Source organism: Uranotaenia lowii, chromosome 3 (genome assembly GCF_029784155.1).
Source record: "Uranotaenia lowii strain MFRU-FL chromosome 3, ASM2978415v1, whole genome shotgun sequence".
Classification (NCBI taxonomy): domain Eukaryota; kingdom Metazoa; phylum Arthropoda; class Insecta; order Diptera; family Culicidae; genus Uranotaenia; species Uranotaenia lowii.
This window is the reverse complement of record NC_073693.1, coordinates 196,660,173-196,675,602: the sequence shown is the minus strand read 5'-3', so window position 1 is coordinate 196,675,602 and position 15,430 is coordinate 196,660,173. Positions and strand designations below refer to the sequence as shown.

General features: G+C 40.4%; 1 protein-coding gene across 4 annotated transcripts in view; it reads right to left on the bottom strand.

Moving 5' to 3' along the window:
• Positions 1–284: 284 nt before the first annotated feature.
• LOC129750959 (TBC1 domain family member 4) overlaps positions 285–15,430 on the bottom strand; it is a 74,398-nt gene continuing 59,252 nt past the window's right edge. For all 4 annotated transcript variants that reach the window (XM_055746178.1, XM_055746179.1, XM_055746180.1 and 1 more), the window contains 4 exons: positions 8,072–8,992; positions 7,414–8,015; positions 7,201–7,352; positions 285–3,150 (listed from right to left, as the gene is read on the bottom strand). In XM_055746178.1, the coding sequence (XP_055602153.1) occupies positions 1,831–3,150; positions 7,201–7,352; positions 7,414–8,015; positions 8,072–8,992 (2,995 nt within the window). In that variant the 3' untranslated portion in view covers positions 285–1,830. The remainder of the gene's footprint in view (positions 3,151–7,200; positions 7,353–7,413; positions 8,016–8,071; positions 8,993–15,430) is intronic.

Below are 15,430 nucleotides of genomic sequence, written 5' to 3'. Positions count from 1 at the left end.
TGGTCAAGATGAGTAAAATGAAGCCTGCATAGACATGCAAAGCGATATCAAAGTCGGCTGATATCTGCTGTCTGACACTGATCATTTGCTGCTCAAGAAACGGGTGATTCAAAGATGGCCAGATTGTCAGCATTCCGAGACCTACTTGGACAATTCTTCAGTAAACGCTCTGGAACGAATTACGATCAAGTTAAAATTTATCTGAAGGATACCGCATTTTTTCAAGGTTGTCTCATTTATGAATGGCTGTGATTTTATATTGCACAGAAAAAAACAACGTTCGATTAGATTATAATGTTTACATTTTTATATATTATACTATAATATCAATATTACATTCCAGTTTATGTTTAAATATGGTGGAGCTCGGACACATTTGTAATCTTTGCCAGTGTGAACTCATGAAAAATTCTTGAAAACGACCGATTGCAAAAGAAAATAGTACAAAATTTAATTGAATATCAATTTTCGGCATCTATTTTCATCAGAAATATTATGACTAAATTAACACTACACATAACCGAACTACTAAAATAACGGATAAATATATCAAAATAGATAAAAATCAATTCAACAGATAACATAAAAACTGTATGGAAAGATGCCGATTTAAAATAAGCTCGTAAATAAGTCACATATGCCATCAACTTTCTTTTCTCCTTTCTAATCCGGTTCCAACTTTTTTATCGTTACAGAAAGGGCAGCTTTTGAGCTCTACTTCATTTGTTGGTATCTAATATTTTATTGGAAAATAATTGTATGTATTTTGTTCTCAGCTGAGACAATTCTGTTTTTTTTGTTTCAATGTTTTTTATGTTAAATATTGTGAAAGCTTTGGGTTGGCGCATTATTTTGGTATTATATGTTGTATCAGATGTGCCCTGTTGCTCATTGGTGATTGGTAAAGCTGCTTGTGAAAACATCTTTGTTGCATGTATTGTTTATGTACAATCAAATTTATCGAGTTTTGCTCATGCACACCTATTTATTCTCTGAAATTGATGATTTTCGGATTGTTTAGATTGCCAGCTTTTGGTTATTCAGCGTTTGTTGATTCTTTTGCTTAAATAAATTTATAATGAATCGTATAAGCATTCCAAAACTATTTTGTAGTTGCAGTCCGTTATATGGTGGCTATTCTAAGCATACGTTTTCTTTTTTGTATAAATACACAAGACAAACAACATCGCGGAAGCTAAAAAGGGGACCGTTTTCTAATTTGTACCTTAAAATTTCGGTATCGAGAAGCTGCATTGATTGGAATCACTCTGTATTACGGAGCATTCATAATATGTATGTATTTATATACTGTAAAGGTTTAATCGGCTAAACACTTATCGCTAGTAGTACCACATTGAATCACTATTCGCCAAGCATCACGAGGGTTAGAACTTGCCAAAACGCTGAAGCTGCTGTATCGCTTTGAATTTTCTTTTATGAGGGACAAAGGCTATGCTTTTCACTAGTATGTATATAATGTTGGTATTTTGTTTCCGTTATTTTTAATTCACACATGGCTTCTTGACAAGTTTGTCCGATAAGTGAGTGCATTTTGAAGAAAAATCTTGAGTAAAATAAATATTCAAGGTTTTACATTTTACATAACAATTTATGTAACTTAAAACACCCTAAAGCTCGCAATCTTTTCAAACTTCAATGGAACTCATACAAATTTGTCCCCATAATTATTTGTCCGTAGTTTATAAAATGTTTACAAGAAAACAAGTTTGCATCCAACTATATTTGCTCTTCAAACGCACACGCACTTATCGGAACGCCTTATTTAATATCCTCAGCTGATGTTCAACGATCCACCGCTGTGGCGAATTGTTAACTTCGATTAGTGACTCCGGGCAGGACGCTGTTTTCCCCGATATCGCTGATGATCGATGACACCGAATTCTGACGTGATTGAACCCGGGGCTTTATCGATTTCAGTTGTGTTGTTCCATTAAATTGCACGTTGACATCACCGCTCAGCGGATGAATCTCCAATTGGCTGCCCAGTGGTTTACTTTCCGGTACCATCGGTGTCGTTGAGGGAGCATGCATCTGCGGACTTATCGGAGTTGCGATTCCGCTATCGTCGCTCACGTTGTTCAGCTTCAATCCATAACGGTCGCCATTGTGCTCGGGGCTGCCACAGCTGTCCAGTTTGTTCAGACGAAGGCCTGCCTTCTGCTGACGGATTTGCTCGAAAGAACTTTGGAAAAATGGTTTCTTCTTGGTAGGTGTGCCGGAAGCACTGTCCTGCTCGTTTCCTTCCTCCAGAACGTTCAACGCAAGGCCGAGATTGCTGTTGAACGAAATTGACTTTCCTATTTTGCGATCTACAAAAACGGGTGAACGCTTCTTCTGCTGAGCCAACTGTTGTGATTGTAGATCTTGAACTTGTTGCAATATACGACACACGTCATTCGGTAGTACGTAGTCTGGCTTGGTTTCGTAAGATTGCTCGATGAATTTTACCAGCGTTTGGACGGTATTCTCAAGTGCTTGTACTTGTGTTTGCAGGGACTGTATTTGATTTTGCTGTGCTTGTCTTGTCTTTTCCAGCTGTGTTAAACTGGATTGAGCGAATTGAAGCTGCGATTCCAACTGCTGATTTTCATCTTTAATCCGGTTGAAATTTTCTAAATGATGATTTTGAGAAGTCATCTCCTCCTTGAGGACGTTATATTCTACTTGGTATTCGATCAGCTGCCGAGAGAAATCGGACTTGAACACATTCCGAAAAACCTTATCCATGACATCTTCGCTGATTTTTGGAACCACTGTTTTGAGATAGTTCATAATGTCTTCAAAGTTATCGCGCTGCAAAAGTTGCTCTTTATGAACCTCCAGGAGAGAAATTGCACAGCGAAATATCACATCGAACGACTCCAGAAATAGTAAATCGAAAACACGTGCCACGAACCCAAGTGGAAAATGAGAGCTGAATACAGTAAGGATCCAAGGGGCTGCGTAGAGCGTCGGAGAAATGTCATGCTGATCGAACCAATCGTAGAGTTCCGGTATGTGATCCTTAAGAAGACGCGACAGTTGGTACAATTGAAGCTGGAATTGTTTCATGTCGGGCAGATACTTGGCGCGCATTTGTCTTTGGAACATTAGATGTTTTAGTAACTCAAATGCGTCGGATTCCTCGAGCTGGGGAAGAGCGAATACAATTAGTTCATTTTATTATTAGAGTTATATGAATAATAGAGTGGAATTGGATGGATAAATGGGATGGAGTTTTGAAGATTCATTTTATTGTACTTTTTGGTTTATTAAAATAAATAAGATATAATCCTATCTTGTTGTTAAACAAATGACAGAAGAAATTCCCCTATGTTCTCCGAATACACCATGGTTGAGGAGCCAACAGTCAGAATTTTTGAAGGCCATGAGAAGATTCGAGTTTTTACCGAAAATGACACTCAAAAGGTTTATTGTAGACAACGAGCAAGCAGCAGATACAAAAATCGATCTACAGTGCGCTTGCGAAGAAATCTGAGCTATCAAGAAACAGTGCTTTTAGCTACGAAGCCTCGATTAGGCTTGACAATCTTGTTATGATCCCAATAGAATATGCACAAACAGAGCAAATTACAAGTGTCACAAGTCTCGCATTATTGAGTACGGGCTACGTTCGAGGAAGTTTATGAGCTACATAGAATATGCATATAACAGTGCAGTGATGGCTGCGACTGCATTGAGAAGGTTCTTGTGATTCTGGCAAAAGTTATCAAAACGTATCAAAGCCTCTGGAAGGTAACGCTAGGTTCGTATGCAGAATTATACTCCTTCGTTTTCATAGTAAGTGGGCAGGATTGGTTTGTTTTTAGGTAAGAGTATGAAACACGACGCGTTTGACGTAACCTGGCCAGTAATTTTGCTGTTGGAGTGAGTGAATTTATGTAGCACCCTCTTGAAGAAATGAAGAAAGATGATTTGCTTCGAAGCCCAACGTTGTTTAAGTGAGTGTTTAAGTGTCATGTAAATGATCCAATTACCCTGAAAAACTGGCCAATTCGTTAAAGTTTCTAGCTAAATTGTAGAACATGTTTCAAAATTGGTTCATTTCTCCTTATCGTCAAGCGAGAAAATTCTCCGCTGAAACATAAATGGTATATTTTCTCTCTGCTACAATCCCGCTATAATTGGCTGGTAAATGATGGATAATGTGCAACACGAGACCCCATAGTGGTCATATCACCTCTTATTCAAAACTCCTATCTCTACCTCCCAGTGGTACCGTCTGGGATGCGAGTAACCTGAGCGGAGATCGGGTACCCAACCCTGGTGGATGCTTTAGTCGCATGCAGACTGAGAATGTGGCCGCATGCGTCTGTTCCCCAGGTCAGGGGTGGCGTGCAACCACAACCGAGTGTCTGCTCTCCAGGCCAGGGGCGGCTCAAACAGCGTCTGTCTTGCAGCGAGCGGCTGAATTTATGTAATGCGGCTCTCGCCGGGCTAAAAACCTACTGCTCCCGATGCGGCCCTCATTAGATTTGAACCGATAAACGAAAGAATAATCGTAGCCAGATTTAGAACACGGGTTAGAAACCTTACAATGGTCCAGTGTTATGCGCCAACTGACGTTGCCGATTTGCAGGAGAAAAAGCAGTTTTACAGTCAACTGAACAGCGTAGTAGAGAAAATTCCGAAGGGTGACATTTAAAAATCCATTTGGGCGACTTCAACGCAAAGATTGGCTCCGACAATCAGGACCTTGAGCGCATCATGGGGCGCCATGGCCTAGGACAGTTGAGTGAAAACGGGGAGCTATTTATAGAATTTTGTGGCAACAACAACATGGTGATCGATGGATCGCTCTTCCCCCATCGATCAGCACATAAGGTCACTTGGGTATCCCAAGATGGCCGAACAGAAAATCAAATTGACCACATCTGCATCAGCCGAAAATGGAGAAGGAGTCTTCTTGATGCCCGCAACAAACGAAGCGCAGGCATTCCATCTGACCATCACCTTGTCCTTGGCGAGATACGACTGAGAGTTGCGCGTGTCCAACGGCGAGAGGAGAAAGTCGGGTGTCGATACGACGTCCGTCTTTTGGAGAATCCAGAGGTGAAAAGGGCATACGTTGAACAGCTAGAATGCCGAGCCTCGGAATTACCGACAGACGGAACAGTCGAAGAACAATGGTGTGGAATCAAGAATGCCTTTATCACGACGAGCCATGGTACTCTTGGTAAAGTTTGTGGAAGAAGAAGTGAATGGATGTAGGATGAAACTTGGAGGATGGTCGATGATCGGAGAAAGGCGAAAGTTGGAATTGTACCGGGTCAGCCAAAGCAGCCGCCGGCTTACGATATGCGGAGCTGGAAAAGGCAGTTAAACGAGCTTGTAGACGAGACAAGAGAGCCTGGACAAACTCCCTGGCCGAGGAGGGAGAAAGAGCCGTCGCCAATGGAGATATCCGATTACTTTATGACATTTCTCGCCGCCTCAGTGTCGCCAGGACTAATGCAAGAATGCCGCTGAAAGACCGAGTAGGTCAGTTATTTACCGATCAGACTGATCAGCTCAAACGATGGAATAACTCTTCCGAGTCACGAATAGCGATGGCCAACATTAGCCGTTGCTCGAAGCGCCAACAGTAAGTCGCATTAGTGGTGTCAACTCGGAAGCGCCCTCACTGACTGAAATTGAAACGGCAATCAAAGACAGGAAATCCAACAAAACACCTGGGATCGATTACATCCCTGCTGAAATGCTGAAAACCGACCCTGCCCTGTCAGCACAAATGTTGCACAGTCTTTTCGCTGACATCTGGGATACTGCAACATTCCCGGCCGACTGGATGCAGGGTATCCTCGTAAAGGTCCCGAAGAAAGGAGACCTGACAGAGTGCGGTAACTGGCAAGGCATATCGTTGATCTGTATAACCCTCAAAGTACTCATCGCGATCCTGAACAGGATCCAGGAGAAAATCGACGCTACACTCCGACGCAACAAGCTGGATTCCGATCCGGACGATCATGTGTGGACCACATCACAACGCTACGAATCATACTGGAACAAATCAACGAACTCCAGTACTCTCTTCTGCTGGTGTTCGTTGATTTTGAAAAAGCATTCGACCGACTTAACCATGAAAAAATCTGGGCGCTCTAAGGCGAAGAGGAGTACCAGAGAAATTAGTCCATCTCATCGAAGCACAATACGAGGCATTTTCGTGCAAGGTCTTGCACGACGGAGTCTTGTCCGAACCAATCCCGGTAACTGCTGGAGTGAGACAGGGATGTATCTTATCATCGCTACTTTTTCTACATCGTAATGGATGAGATTCTGACTGGATCGATCGACTGTGCACCGAACCGAGGATTGCCGTGGAACCCTTCATCTGGCTGACGATATTGTTTTGCTCGGCCAAACACAACCGGATATGCAGAGCAAACTCGACGACCTCACCGAAAGTTCCAAGGCAGCAGGTCTCAAAGTCAATGTCGGAAAGAACAAGTCGATGGAGATCAACACAGGAAATCCCACCAGTTTCATGGTAGCTGGAAAACAAGTTGAAAAAGTGGAGTGCTTCCAGTATCTTGGTAGCCAGATAACACCTGATAGTGGTACCAGGAAAGACATCCAAACCCGGATCAGAAAGGCCCGATTTGCGTTTGCAAGTCTCCGAAACTTCTGGCGGTCACGCCAGATCTCTCTACGAACAAAAAGCCGAATCTTCAACTCAAACGTCAAATCCGTATTGCTGTACGGGTGCGAACCTTGGTGCGCATATGCAGTAAAGACGCGGAAACTGCAAGTATTTGTAAACCGCTGCTTGCGGAGTATCATCCGCGCTTGGTGGTATGGCAACTGGATCTCGAATGAGGAACTGCATCGCCGGTGTCATCAAAGGGCGCTAGAAATCGAGATTCGGGAACGTAAGTGGAGATGGATTGGGCACACGCTTAGAAAACATGAAAACGAGAGGCGGTAGATTCGAATCCAGAAGGACATCGAAGAAGAGGCAGACCCAGAAACTCTTGACGGCGAATCCTAGCCGCTGAAATCGGAACTGTTGACTAGAATCTTGACTGGGACCAGGTGAAGACGCTTGCTCCGGATCGTCAACAGTGGAGGTCTTTCATCACGGCCCTATGCACCGGAGGATCGGCGCGGGATCATTAAGTAAGTAAGTAAGTAAATAGTATATTTTTTACCATGCCACTAAAAAATCTTTCCGATACTTACATGAAGCAGCAAAACAGCACAGATGAAACCCAAACCCTGACAGTAGCCAAGTTCAGGATCCAGAATAGAATATGCTTTCAACAAATTGAACAACGATAGCTGACCCACGCCCAACGCGTCCTTGTAGTATTTGTGATCCGGGAAAGTACGTCCTGCAAGGCGTGAAAATTAGAATTTTTTGTTTTTTTAAATTATTTTATTATCAAAACATACCTAAGTCAATGAATATTGCATGCTGGTGCTCCGTTAGATTTTTCAACAGAACATGATACGGTGTATTATAATTCGGAAAATTGGTCGTATCAACCGGAATCGTGCTGTACGAGTGTTGATTGGCCAGGAATTTCCAAATTTCTCCGCGCTTTGATCTCGGAACACCGTTCTTAATCGCTTGGTACAGAACTTTTGGATCTTTCTTGGCGGGTACAGCATCGAGACCCGAAGCGCCCAAAAACGTTTCCCATATCTCGAAGGCTTGTCTATCACAGGGAGCTATCTCGTCGTATTCCAACTTCATGCGTTTCATTTCGTTGGATTTGATTTCATTTTGACGCGCCTGTAGATGTGCGTTCTCCTTCTCCATTCGGTTGAGAATGATGGTCTGCTTGATGGCGACACGCCAAAGTTCGCGCAATTCTTCACGGGTTCGCTTTCTGGACGGGGAACCCACCTGAGCCGTCCGAAGTGGAGACATGTATTCGTCACCGGTGGTCCTCATACTTTTCGATGGAGTAACCACTCTGTGCAACATTGCTTGTCTCCAGGACCCGGCATGACTAGAGTTTTCCCGTGGATTGTTGCCAACTTTTATGAATCTGAAAGAATTTATTTATTTAAAGTCTTATTAAAATTGTGTTAGCTTTTAACTTACATATCCATCATAGGTGATTTCAGTTGCGGTGCATTTGGTGTTATTCCAAAGTCGGAATTTTTCCTACTCATCGAAGGACTCGATCCAATGGTTGAGGAACGCGGTCGAGACTGCGGCTCGAAATCGTTACCAACCTTCAAATCATTCGAGGAGCTAGAATCTTTGATGCTTAGATTGCTGCCGGTGAAATCGTCTTTACTCGTGCGACGTTTAAGCAGATGATCGAAGGAGCTCGTAAGGGATCGCTTAGCCTTCATGAATATACCGCTTCCTCCTAGATATTGGTTCAAGAATTCGGTTCTATTTTCAACCGTATCATGCACGTGTCTTTGCTGTTTGGATTCGCAATGTGCACGTAAAAGCATCATGAGAAACTGGTTCTGCTCCCCGATACTGTGTCCTGCGGCTTCTTCAGCGCCTTGGTATTTCTCGGTGATCGAACGTTGCTCTTCTTCGGTTAGTGTTGTATCTATCCTCTTGAATATCATGTACTGTGTTTTCTTATCGCTTAAACCTTCGATATCGGAGCACAGTTTGTGATACCACAGCATCGGACAGTGGTCACAGGAATAAATCTGGGCCGAGGCCTTGTCTTTCTGTTTTTGCTCCGAACAGACCAGGAAGGCCTGCGATATGGCGATGATAATTTCATCGGCAACGTTCTCCGACTGGCATTTGAAAACGTAACCGATGTAGCCGTCGTTGTTCACATCCCGGCAGATGATTCCGAAATGGTCCGCATTCTTCTGCCCTTGGGCGCAGCTGGCAACGTCTCGGAACTCTTTGTGCAGTAGGACTTGTTTGCGATCCGGACTGATCAGCCGCAGGTCGGTTTGACCGATCAAAAATACCATGGTACGATTTTGCTCAACCACCGGTATGGACCCGATTGAAGCCGATCGGTCTCGACGCGTAGGGACACTGTTTGGAAGTAATAGAATTGTAACGATTGATATTTACTACCAACTAACTAATTAGGCGAATAAAAACTTAAATGCGATTCTTGACAGAAAGCGTAAAAAAATATTCAAAATGAATGTTAGTTTGGATTTGACCTAATTTATTGGATGGAACGCGATTGCATTTTTTGTATTCAATGCCATCTAAAGAACTAGATAGATATTTGATATGTTAGCGAGACGCATCTTTTGAAGAGGACTTCTATACAAACCATCTATTGTATTTTCTATGTTACTCTAAAAAATTAGTGATCTTTTTTAAACTTAATTGAGAAATTGTGGTGTCTCATATTTTGAGTCAATAAATTAAACCATTTCTGTTGTCTCAGAAAGCTACAGATCGGTCAAAAAGACCCTAATCCAGAAGAAAGGTTAAGCAGGAGGTTGTGTTCGGACGAACCTCAGTATCAAATTGTGTATTAATCTTAGTAGTCAAAAATGTAAAAAAAATGTTATTTTTTACATAGTATTCTGTCTCACGACATAACTTGATGAACATAATTCCTAAAATTCACTCGGTCCATGGCAACCGTTCTCCAATTTCTCATCTCTCTGTTATCATCGCTTTCAACTTTTTTGTTTTACATTTTATCTTCTAGAAAATAGTTGTGATTCAAAAACTGATTTTGAAAGGTTATTTTCATAGATTACATAACTTGAAAGACGATTTTTTTTAGAAACTCGACGTTCAACACAAAGTATTGGTAGGTACTTTGAACTAGTTTGTCGATGCCAGCTTACAAATTGGACCAACGCGTTGGTTGCGTTGCAACGGTTTAAAAGTTAGATTTTTTATCTCTCTTGTAGGGGGATTAGACTGCCCCAAATGACCCGACTTTAAAAAAAGTTAAACGCTGCAGGCGATCCTGGGCCTAGTACAAGATCTCATGCCAAATTTGGGTCAGATCGGACCACGGGAAGGGGTCGCTCAACGAGCCTGAAGTTTGTATGGGATGTTGAGACATTTTGTTCGAGAGGAACATGAAAAACCAGTTTTTCATCAATAACTTTTGTCTCCTTCTTTCAAAAACGGGTTTTCTTCAAGCCTAAACTACACAGAAAAAAAATCTGAATCCTTAACAACACTGAAATAGAAAACCTCTATTATTACATGACGTGGAACGCGATTTATTGATGTAAATTTACAAAATAAAAAAAGTTGAATCCTCAACAGCACTGAATTCTAATGACACAGACATAACTTGACACGGAACGCGATTATTTGATGTAAATTTACATCACATATGATGTAAATAAAAAGAAGCATCACATATGACGGAATTTTCAGTGCGAATTCAAAATTACACGTCTCAAATATTTTACATGTCTTTCATATTTTACACGTCTGTTGAAGTTTATAGACGTGTAATATTCAACTTGCACTGATTATTCCATTATATGTGATGCTTTTTTTTCGTTACATCATATGTGATGTAATTTTACAACATTTTCGGGTCACACAAAATTCTTAGCAGCACTGAATTAGAAATTTCTTAAAATTACACGACATGGAATGTTATAGGACATTGAATTTGAATTTCATTAATATTACAACACACTGAACGCGATGATGCCATGTAAAAATACAGACTGTCGAAAACAGGCACACACAAATGTCAACAAAGTGTTGCGTCAAGTCGTGCCCAACAGTATTTTATTGAAGAAGGTTTTCCGCGATTAAGGTCATCAATCTTGCTGGTTCCTGGAGATCTTCGAGAGGCAGGAATGGGAACAGGACCATACAGAAAAATGTAAACAAACTGTTAGGTCAAGTCATGCACCAAAGTATTTTGTCTAAGCATTTTCCCCTCGCGTGAGTAAGCTTATCGGTTTTGATGGTTCCCGGAGATCTTCGAGCAGCAGGGATGCGGTTCTGGAAGCTGCTCCACGATACCCAAATTTGTATCCGGTACTTAGGAGAAGAAAAGAAATGTGTGAATGTGGCTCCTAATTAAATAAAATGGTGAGATGAAAAATTTGGCTGCTTAATAAAATAAATTATATTAATAATAAAAAAGATTTTATTTTCATTAACAGCTGAGAAAATTCCATTATTTAATCATAATAACAATAAATAAAATAAAAAAAAATTCCAATTGGAATGTTTTTTCTATTAATATTCAGTGGTTTTATAATTTACATCTTTTTTATTTTACACGTTGCAAAATTTTACATCATTTTTCATTTTACACGTTGCAGAATTTTACTGGCGTGTATTTTCCAACAAGCATTGAAAATTCCGTCATATATGATGCTTCTTTTTATTTACATCACATGTGATGTGATTTTACAGATTTTTTTCGTAGTGTGTATGACAAATATTTCATCCGAAGGTTGCATTTCAGTTAAAGTTAAGATAAAAAAGTTATTAAGCTTCAAAAATTAGCTAACTTTTTTAAGGGTGACATTCATCACTGTTTAATGAGGCGACTAAATGTCCGACTAGAACACTCAATGTGAAATGCATGCCGTTTCGTCAAATAATGGCCGATTTCAACCATTGTTGTTGCGTTCAATTGCAATTTTTAATGTTTTTTATAATATTTGAGTTTGGATGATATTCACTTGATAGTTCGGAAAGAAGTAAGGATGCTTGACAATTAAAAAAATATTGCATAACCACAGGGGCTTAGGAACATGACTGGACGATTTGTGATGCCAATAAAAAGATAAATTTTCAAAAAACAGGTCCATTTACAGTCTTTTCACGTTTTTCTATAATTTTAGCTGTTGTTAAAACCAAGTACTTGATATGGTTTAAAGTGTTTTCATATTACAAAAAATAATTAGGTTGACACATGAAGTTATTCAAAATCGTTTTTTTATTCATAGAGTAATTAACAAAGTTAAAATTTTATGCACAACATTTCAGATCAAATTATTTTTTGTTGGTGATTTCAATTTTTTTCGATGTGCCTCAACTACCATCTATAAAAATTGCAGTTGTTCTTCATTTTTGGTTGTTTTACCATTAAATTCCGAAATCAATGCAACACCTCTTTCGGCACAGTCGTTTTCTACGGTTACCATCTTTAAAATCACTCTGGTTTTTACATAGTCTCGGTTTTGATTCATTTGTTGGCATTTTCTTTTGAAAAGTCTTTTGATAAACCAGTGATTTAAAAAAACTGTTCGTTTTCCTAGAAACTAAACTTGTAAGTTTGAAATCTTTGAGCAGATCAAAATTCTCGATTTTGGCTTTGAGGCTTCGATTCTCATGTGTTACATTTTGTTTAAGTGCTTCAACCATATTTTGTTTTTCTTCCAAGGAAACATTTTCGTCAAAAAAACCAGAGCAACTAATTCCGCACCAAGATACCACAAGTGTTTCGCCATTTGTGCCATTTTGTTTGCAGCAGCTTCGTAAACATAAATTTTACCGCAATCAATAGCGCTATATCGTAGAAGACGATCGTTGGCGGTTGGTTCTGAGAGTAACAACCATTCTTAATAGATTTTTTGAGAAAAAAAGATCCTGAGTTAGGTAGAAAAGATGAAACATAAACTCCGCCCAAAGGCGGAAATATGTACAATAGACTGCCACGAATTTGTATGGGAATTTAAAACCTATGAAATATTATGCGCTGCAGGTTAAAATTGATTGTAGTCCTAGTACAAGATCTCATGCCAAATTTGGGACAGATCGGATCACGGGAAGGGGTCGCTCAACGAGCCTGAAGTTTGTATGGGAGACATTTTGCTCAGAAGAAACATGATAAACCTGTTTTTCATCAATAACTTTGGTTCCCGTTGGCCGTTTTTCTTAAAGGATGATATTTATCACTGTTGATGAGTCGGGGTAGTCGAACATATTGACGCCTCATTAATAGTAATGAATACCACCGTAAAAAAGTTAGCCCATTTTTGAAGCCTAATAACTTTTTATATCTGAACTCTTATCGAAAAGACTTCGGATGAAATATTTGTCATAATTTAGAACTTAAGAAAAACCGTTTTTGAAAGAAATCGGCCGACGGGAACCAAAATTATTGATGAAAAACTGGTTTTTTTTATTGGCATCACAAATCGTTCAGTCATGTTCCCCTGTGGTTATGCAATATTTTTTTCAATTGTCAAGCATTTTTCCGCCCTTACTCCTTTTCGAACTATCAAGTGAATATCATCCAAACTCAAATATTATAAAAAATATTAAAAATTGCAATCGAGTGCAACAACAACGGTTAAAATTGGTCATTATTTGACGAAACGGCATGCATTTCACATTGAGTGTTCTGGTCGGACTTTTGTCGCCTCATTAAAACAGTGATGAATATCACCCTTAAAAATGTTAACCAATTTTTGAAGCTTAATAACTTTTTTATCTTAACTTTAACTGAAATGCAACCTTCGGATGAAATATTTGTCATAGTTTAGGCTTGAAGAAAACCCGTTTTTGAAAGAAATCGGTCGAAGGGGACAAAAGTGATTGACGAAAAACTGGTTTTTCATGTTCCTCTCGAACAAAATGATTTTGCGGACCTTTACTTGGCTGGTTCCGCAGTTACTTAACTGGACGTAAATTGACAGTTCACACTGGAGACACTCTCTCCAGCCAGTTCTCTGCTTCCTCTGGTGTGCCCCAAGGTAGTCACTTAGGACCGATTATCTTCTTAATCTATTTTAACGATGTGCTCACACTCCTTAACGGCCCGAAATTTTGTTATGCTGACGATCTTAAACTGTTTTACGCCATAAACGGTCAGGACGACATTGATTTTCTGCAAAACCAGTTTAATCTTTTCGCAAAGTGGTGCGTCATCAACTGCCTGCCTTTGAATCGCAGTAGATGTGCAGTCATCAGTTTCTCACGAAGACGGCAGCCTTTTTGCGCGGAGTACTTCTTAGGAGATGAGTCCATTGCGCGGGTGGACCACATCAATGATTTGGGCGTAATACTCGACCGTAAGCTGGAATTCAAAACACATACGAACTACGTCGTCGATAAAGCTTCTAGAAGCCTCGGATTTTTATTCCGAGTGGCCAAGGAATTCAAGGACGTGTATTGCCTGAAGAGCCTGTATTGCAGCATAGTTCGATCCATCCTCGAATACGCCTCAGCTGTCTGGTGTCCTTACTACCAGAACGGTAATGAGCGGCTCGAGGCCATCCAGAGGCGCTTTTTGCGTTATACCCTCAGACACCTTAACTGGCAAGACCCATTCCACATGCCAAGCTACGAACATCGATGTCGTCTTATAGACATGGATACTCTTCAAGCCCGAAGAAATGCAACACGAGCTTCTTTTGTCGCCGATCTACTGACATCGCGTATCGATTGTTCTAGGCTACTAGAAGCTATTCCTCTTAGTGTGAGACCTCATGGACTGAGAAACCAGGACCTTCAACTGTATGTTCCCATTCGATTGAACAACTATGGAGCCAATAGTGCATTCATCGGTGTGATGAAAACGTTCAACCGCTTTTCCGAACTCTTCGACTTCGACGATTTTAAGATTATCAAGAAATCATTAATTAGATGTAAATTTTATGTAACTTTAACTTTAAGTCGTCATTTGGACCTAGATCTTCTACTAGGCCCAGGATCAATTTTAGCCTGCAGCGTATAACATTTTACAGGTTTTAAATTTCCCATACAAATTTGGGGCAGTCTAAGGGGGATTAATAAAAATACAGGGTGGCCACCCATTCGGGAAAAGCGGGAAAAAGACGGGATTTGAAATCCAACGGGAAAAAAAGCGGAAAAAAACTGGGATTTTTTTCGAAAAGTCGGGAATTTTTGGCTCAGTGAAAGTCTGTCCAATGTAGTTTAGTCGAAATAGGTCGAAACAAGTGGTAATGGATTGACAGTTGATCACCAGTTTTTTTTTCAATTGACAACGACCGATTTCTACCAGGTCGAAACGAATCCTTTTGCCGAGCTGGATCGGTTTCGAGTTTGAACTTGCTTCATTGAACAACAAAAGGATGTTCCCGGACAGCCAGATTGCTAATCGGATAGAAAACGGGAAGAACACAAATAAGCTATTTGATTTCACACGGTATTGCTCCCTATGTTTCGAATGAAGTTTTCAGTTTACTACAGAATTGCAGCGAGTCCGTATTAGGATTTGACGAAACGTTAAATAAGATTGTGCAGATGCAACAAATGGATATTGGTGTGCGCTTCTGGAATCAAATCACAAACCTAGTTGAAGCAAGGTATATTGGTTCTACAATCTTATCGTAGACGCGCTCGAATGACCTTCTGAATGGCGTGAAACTATGTTTTTCGAAAAATCCTGATCTACTGAAACGAGTGATCCCGTTGTCTATGGATGGTCCAGCAGTAAATTGGAAAATGCTCAAGGAACTAACTAGCGAGGTTCAAGAACTTGTTTCGAATCCGGCGTACGAGATTCTCACCATTGGGAGCTGTGGACTTCACATTGTACATAACTCG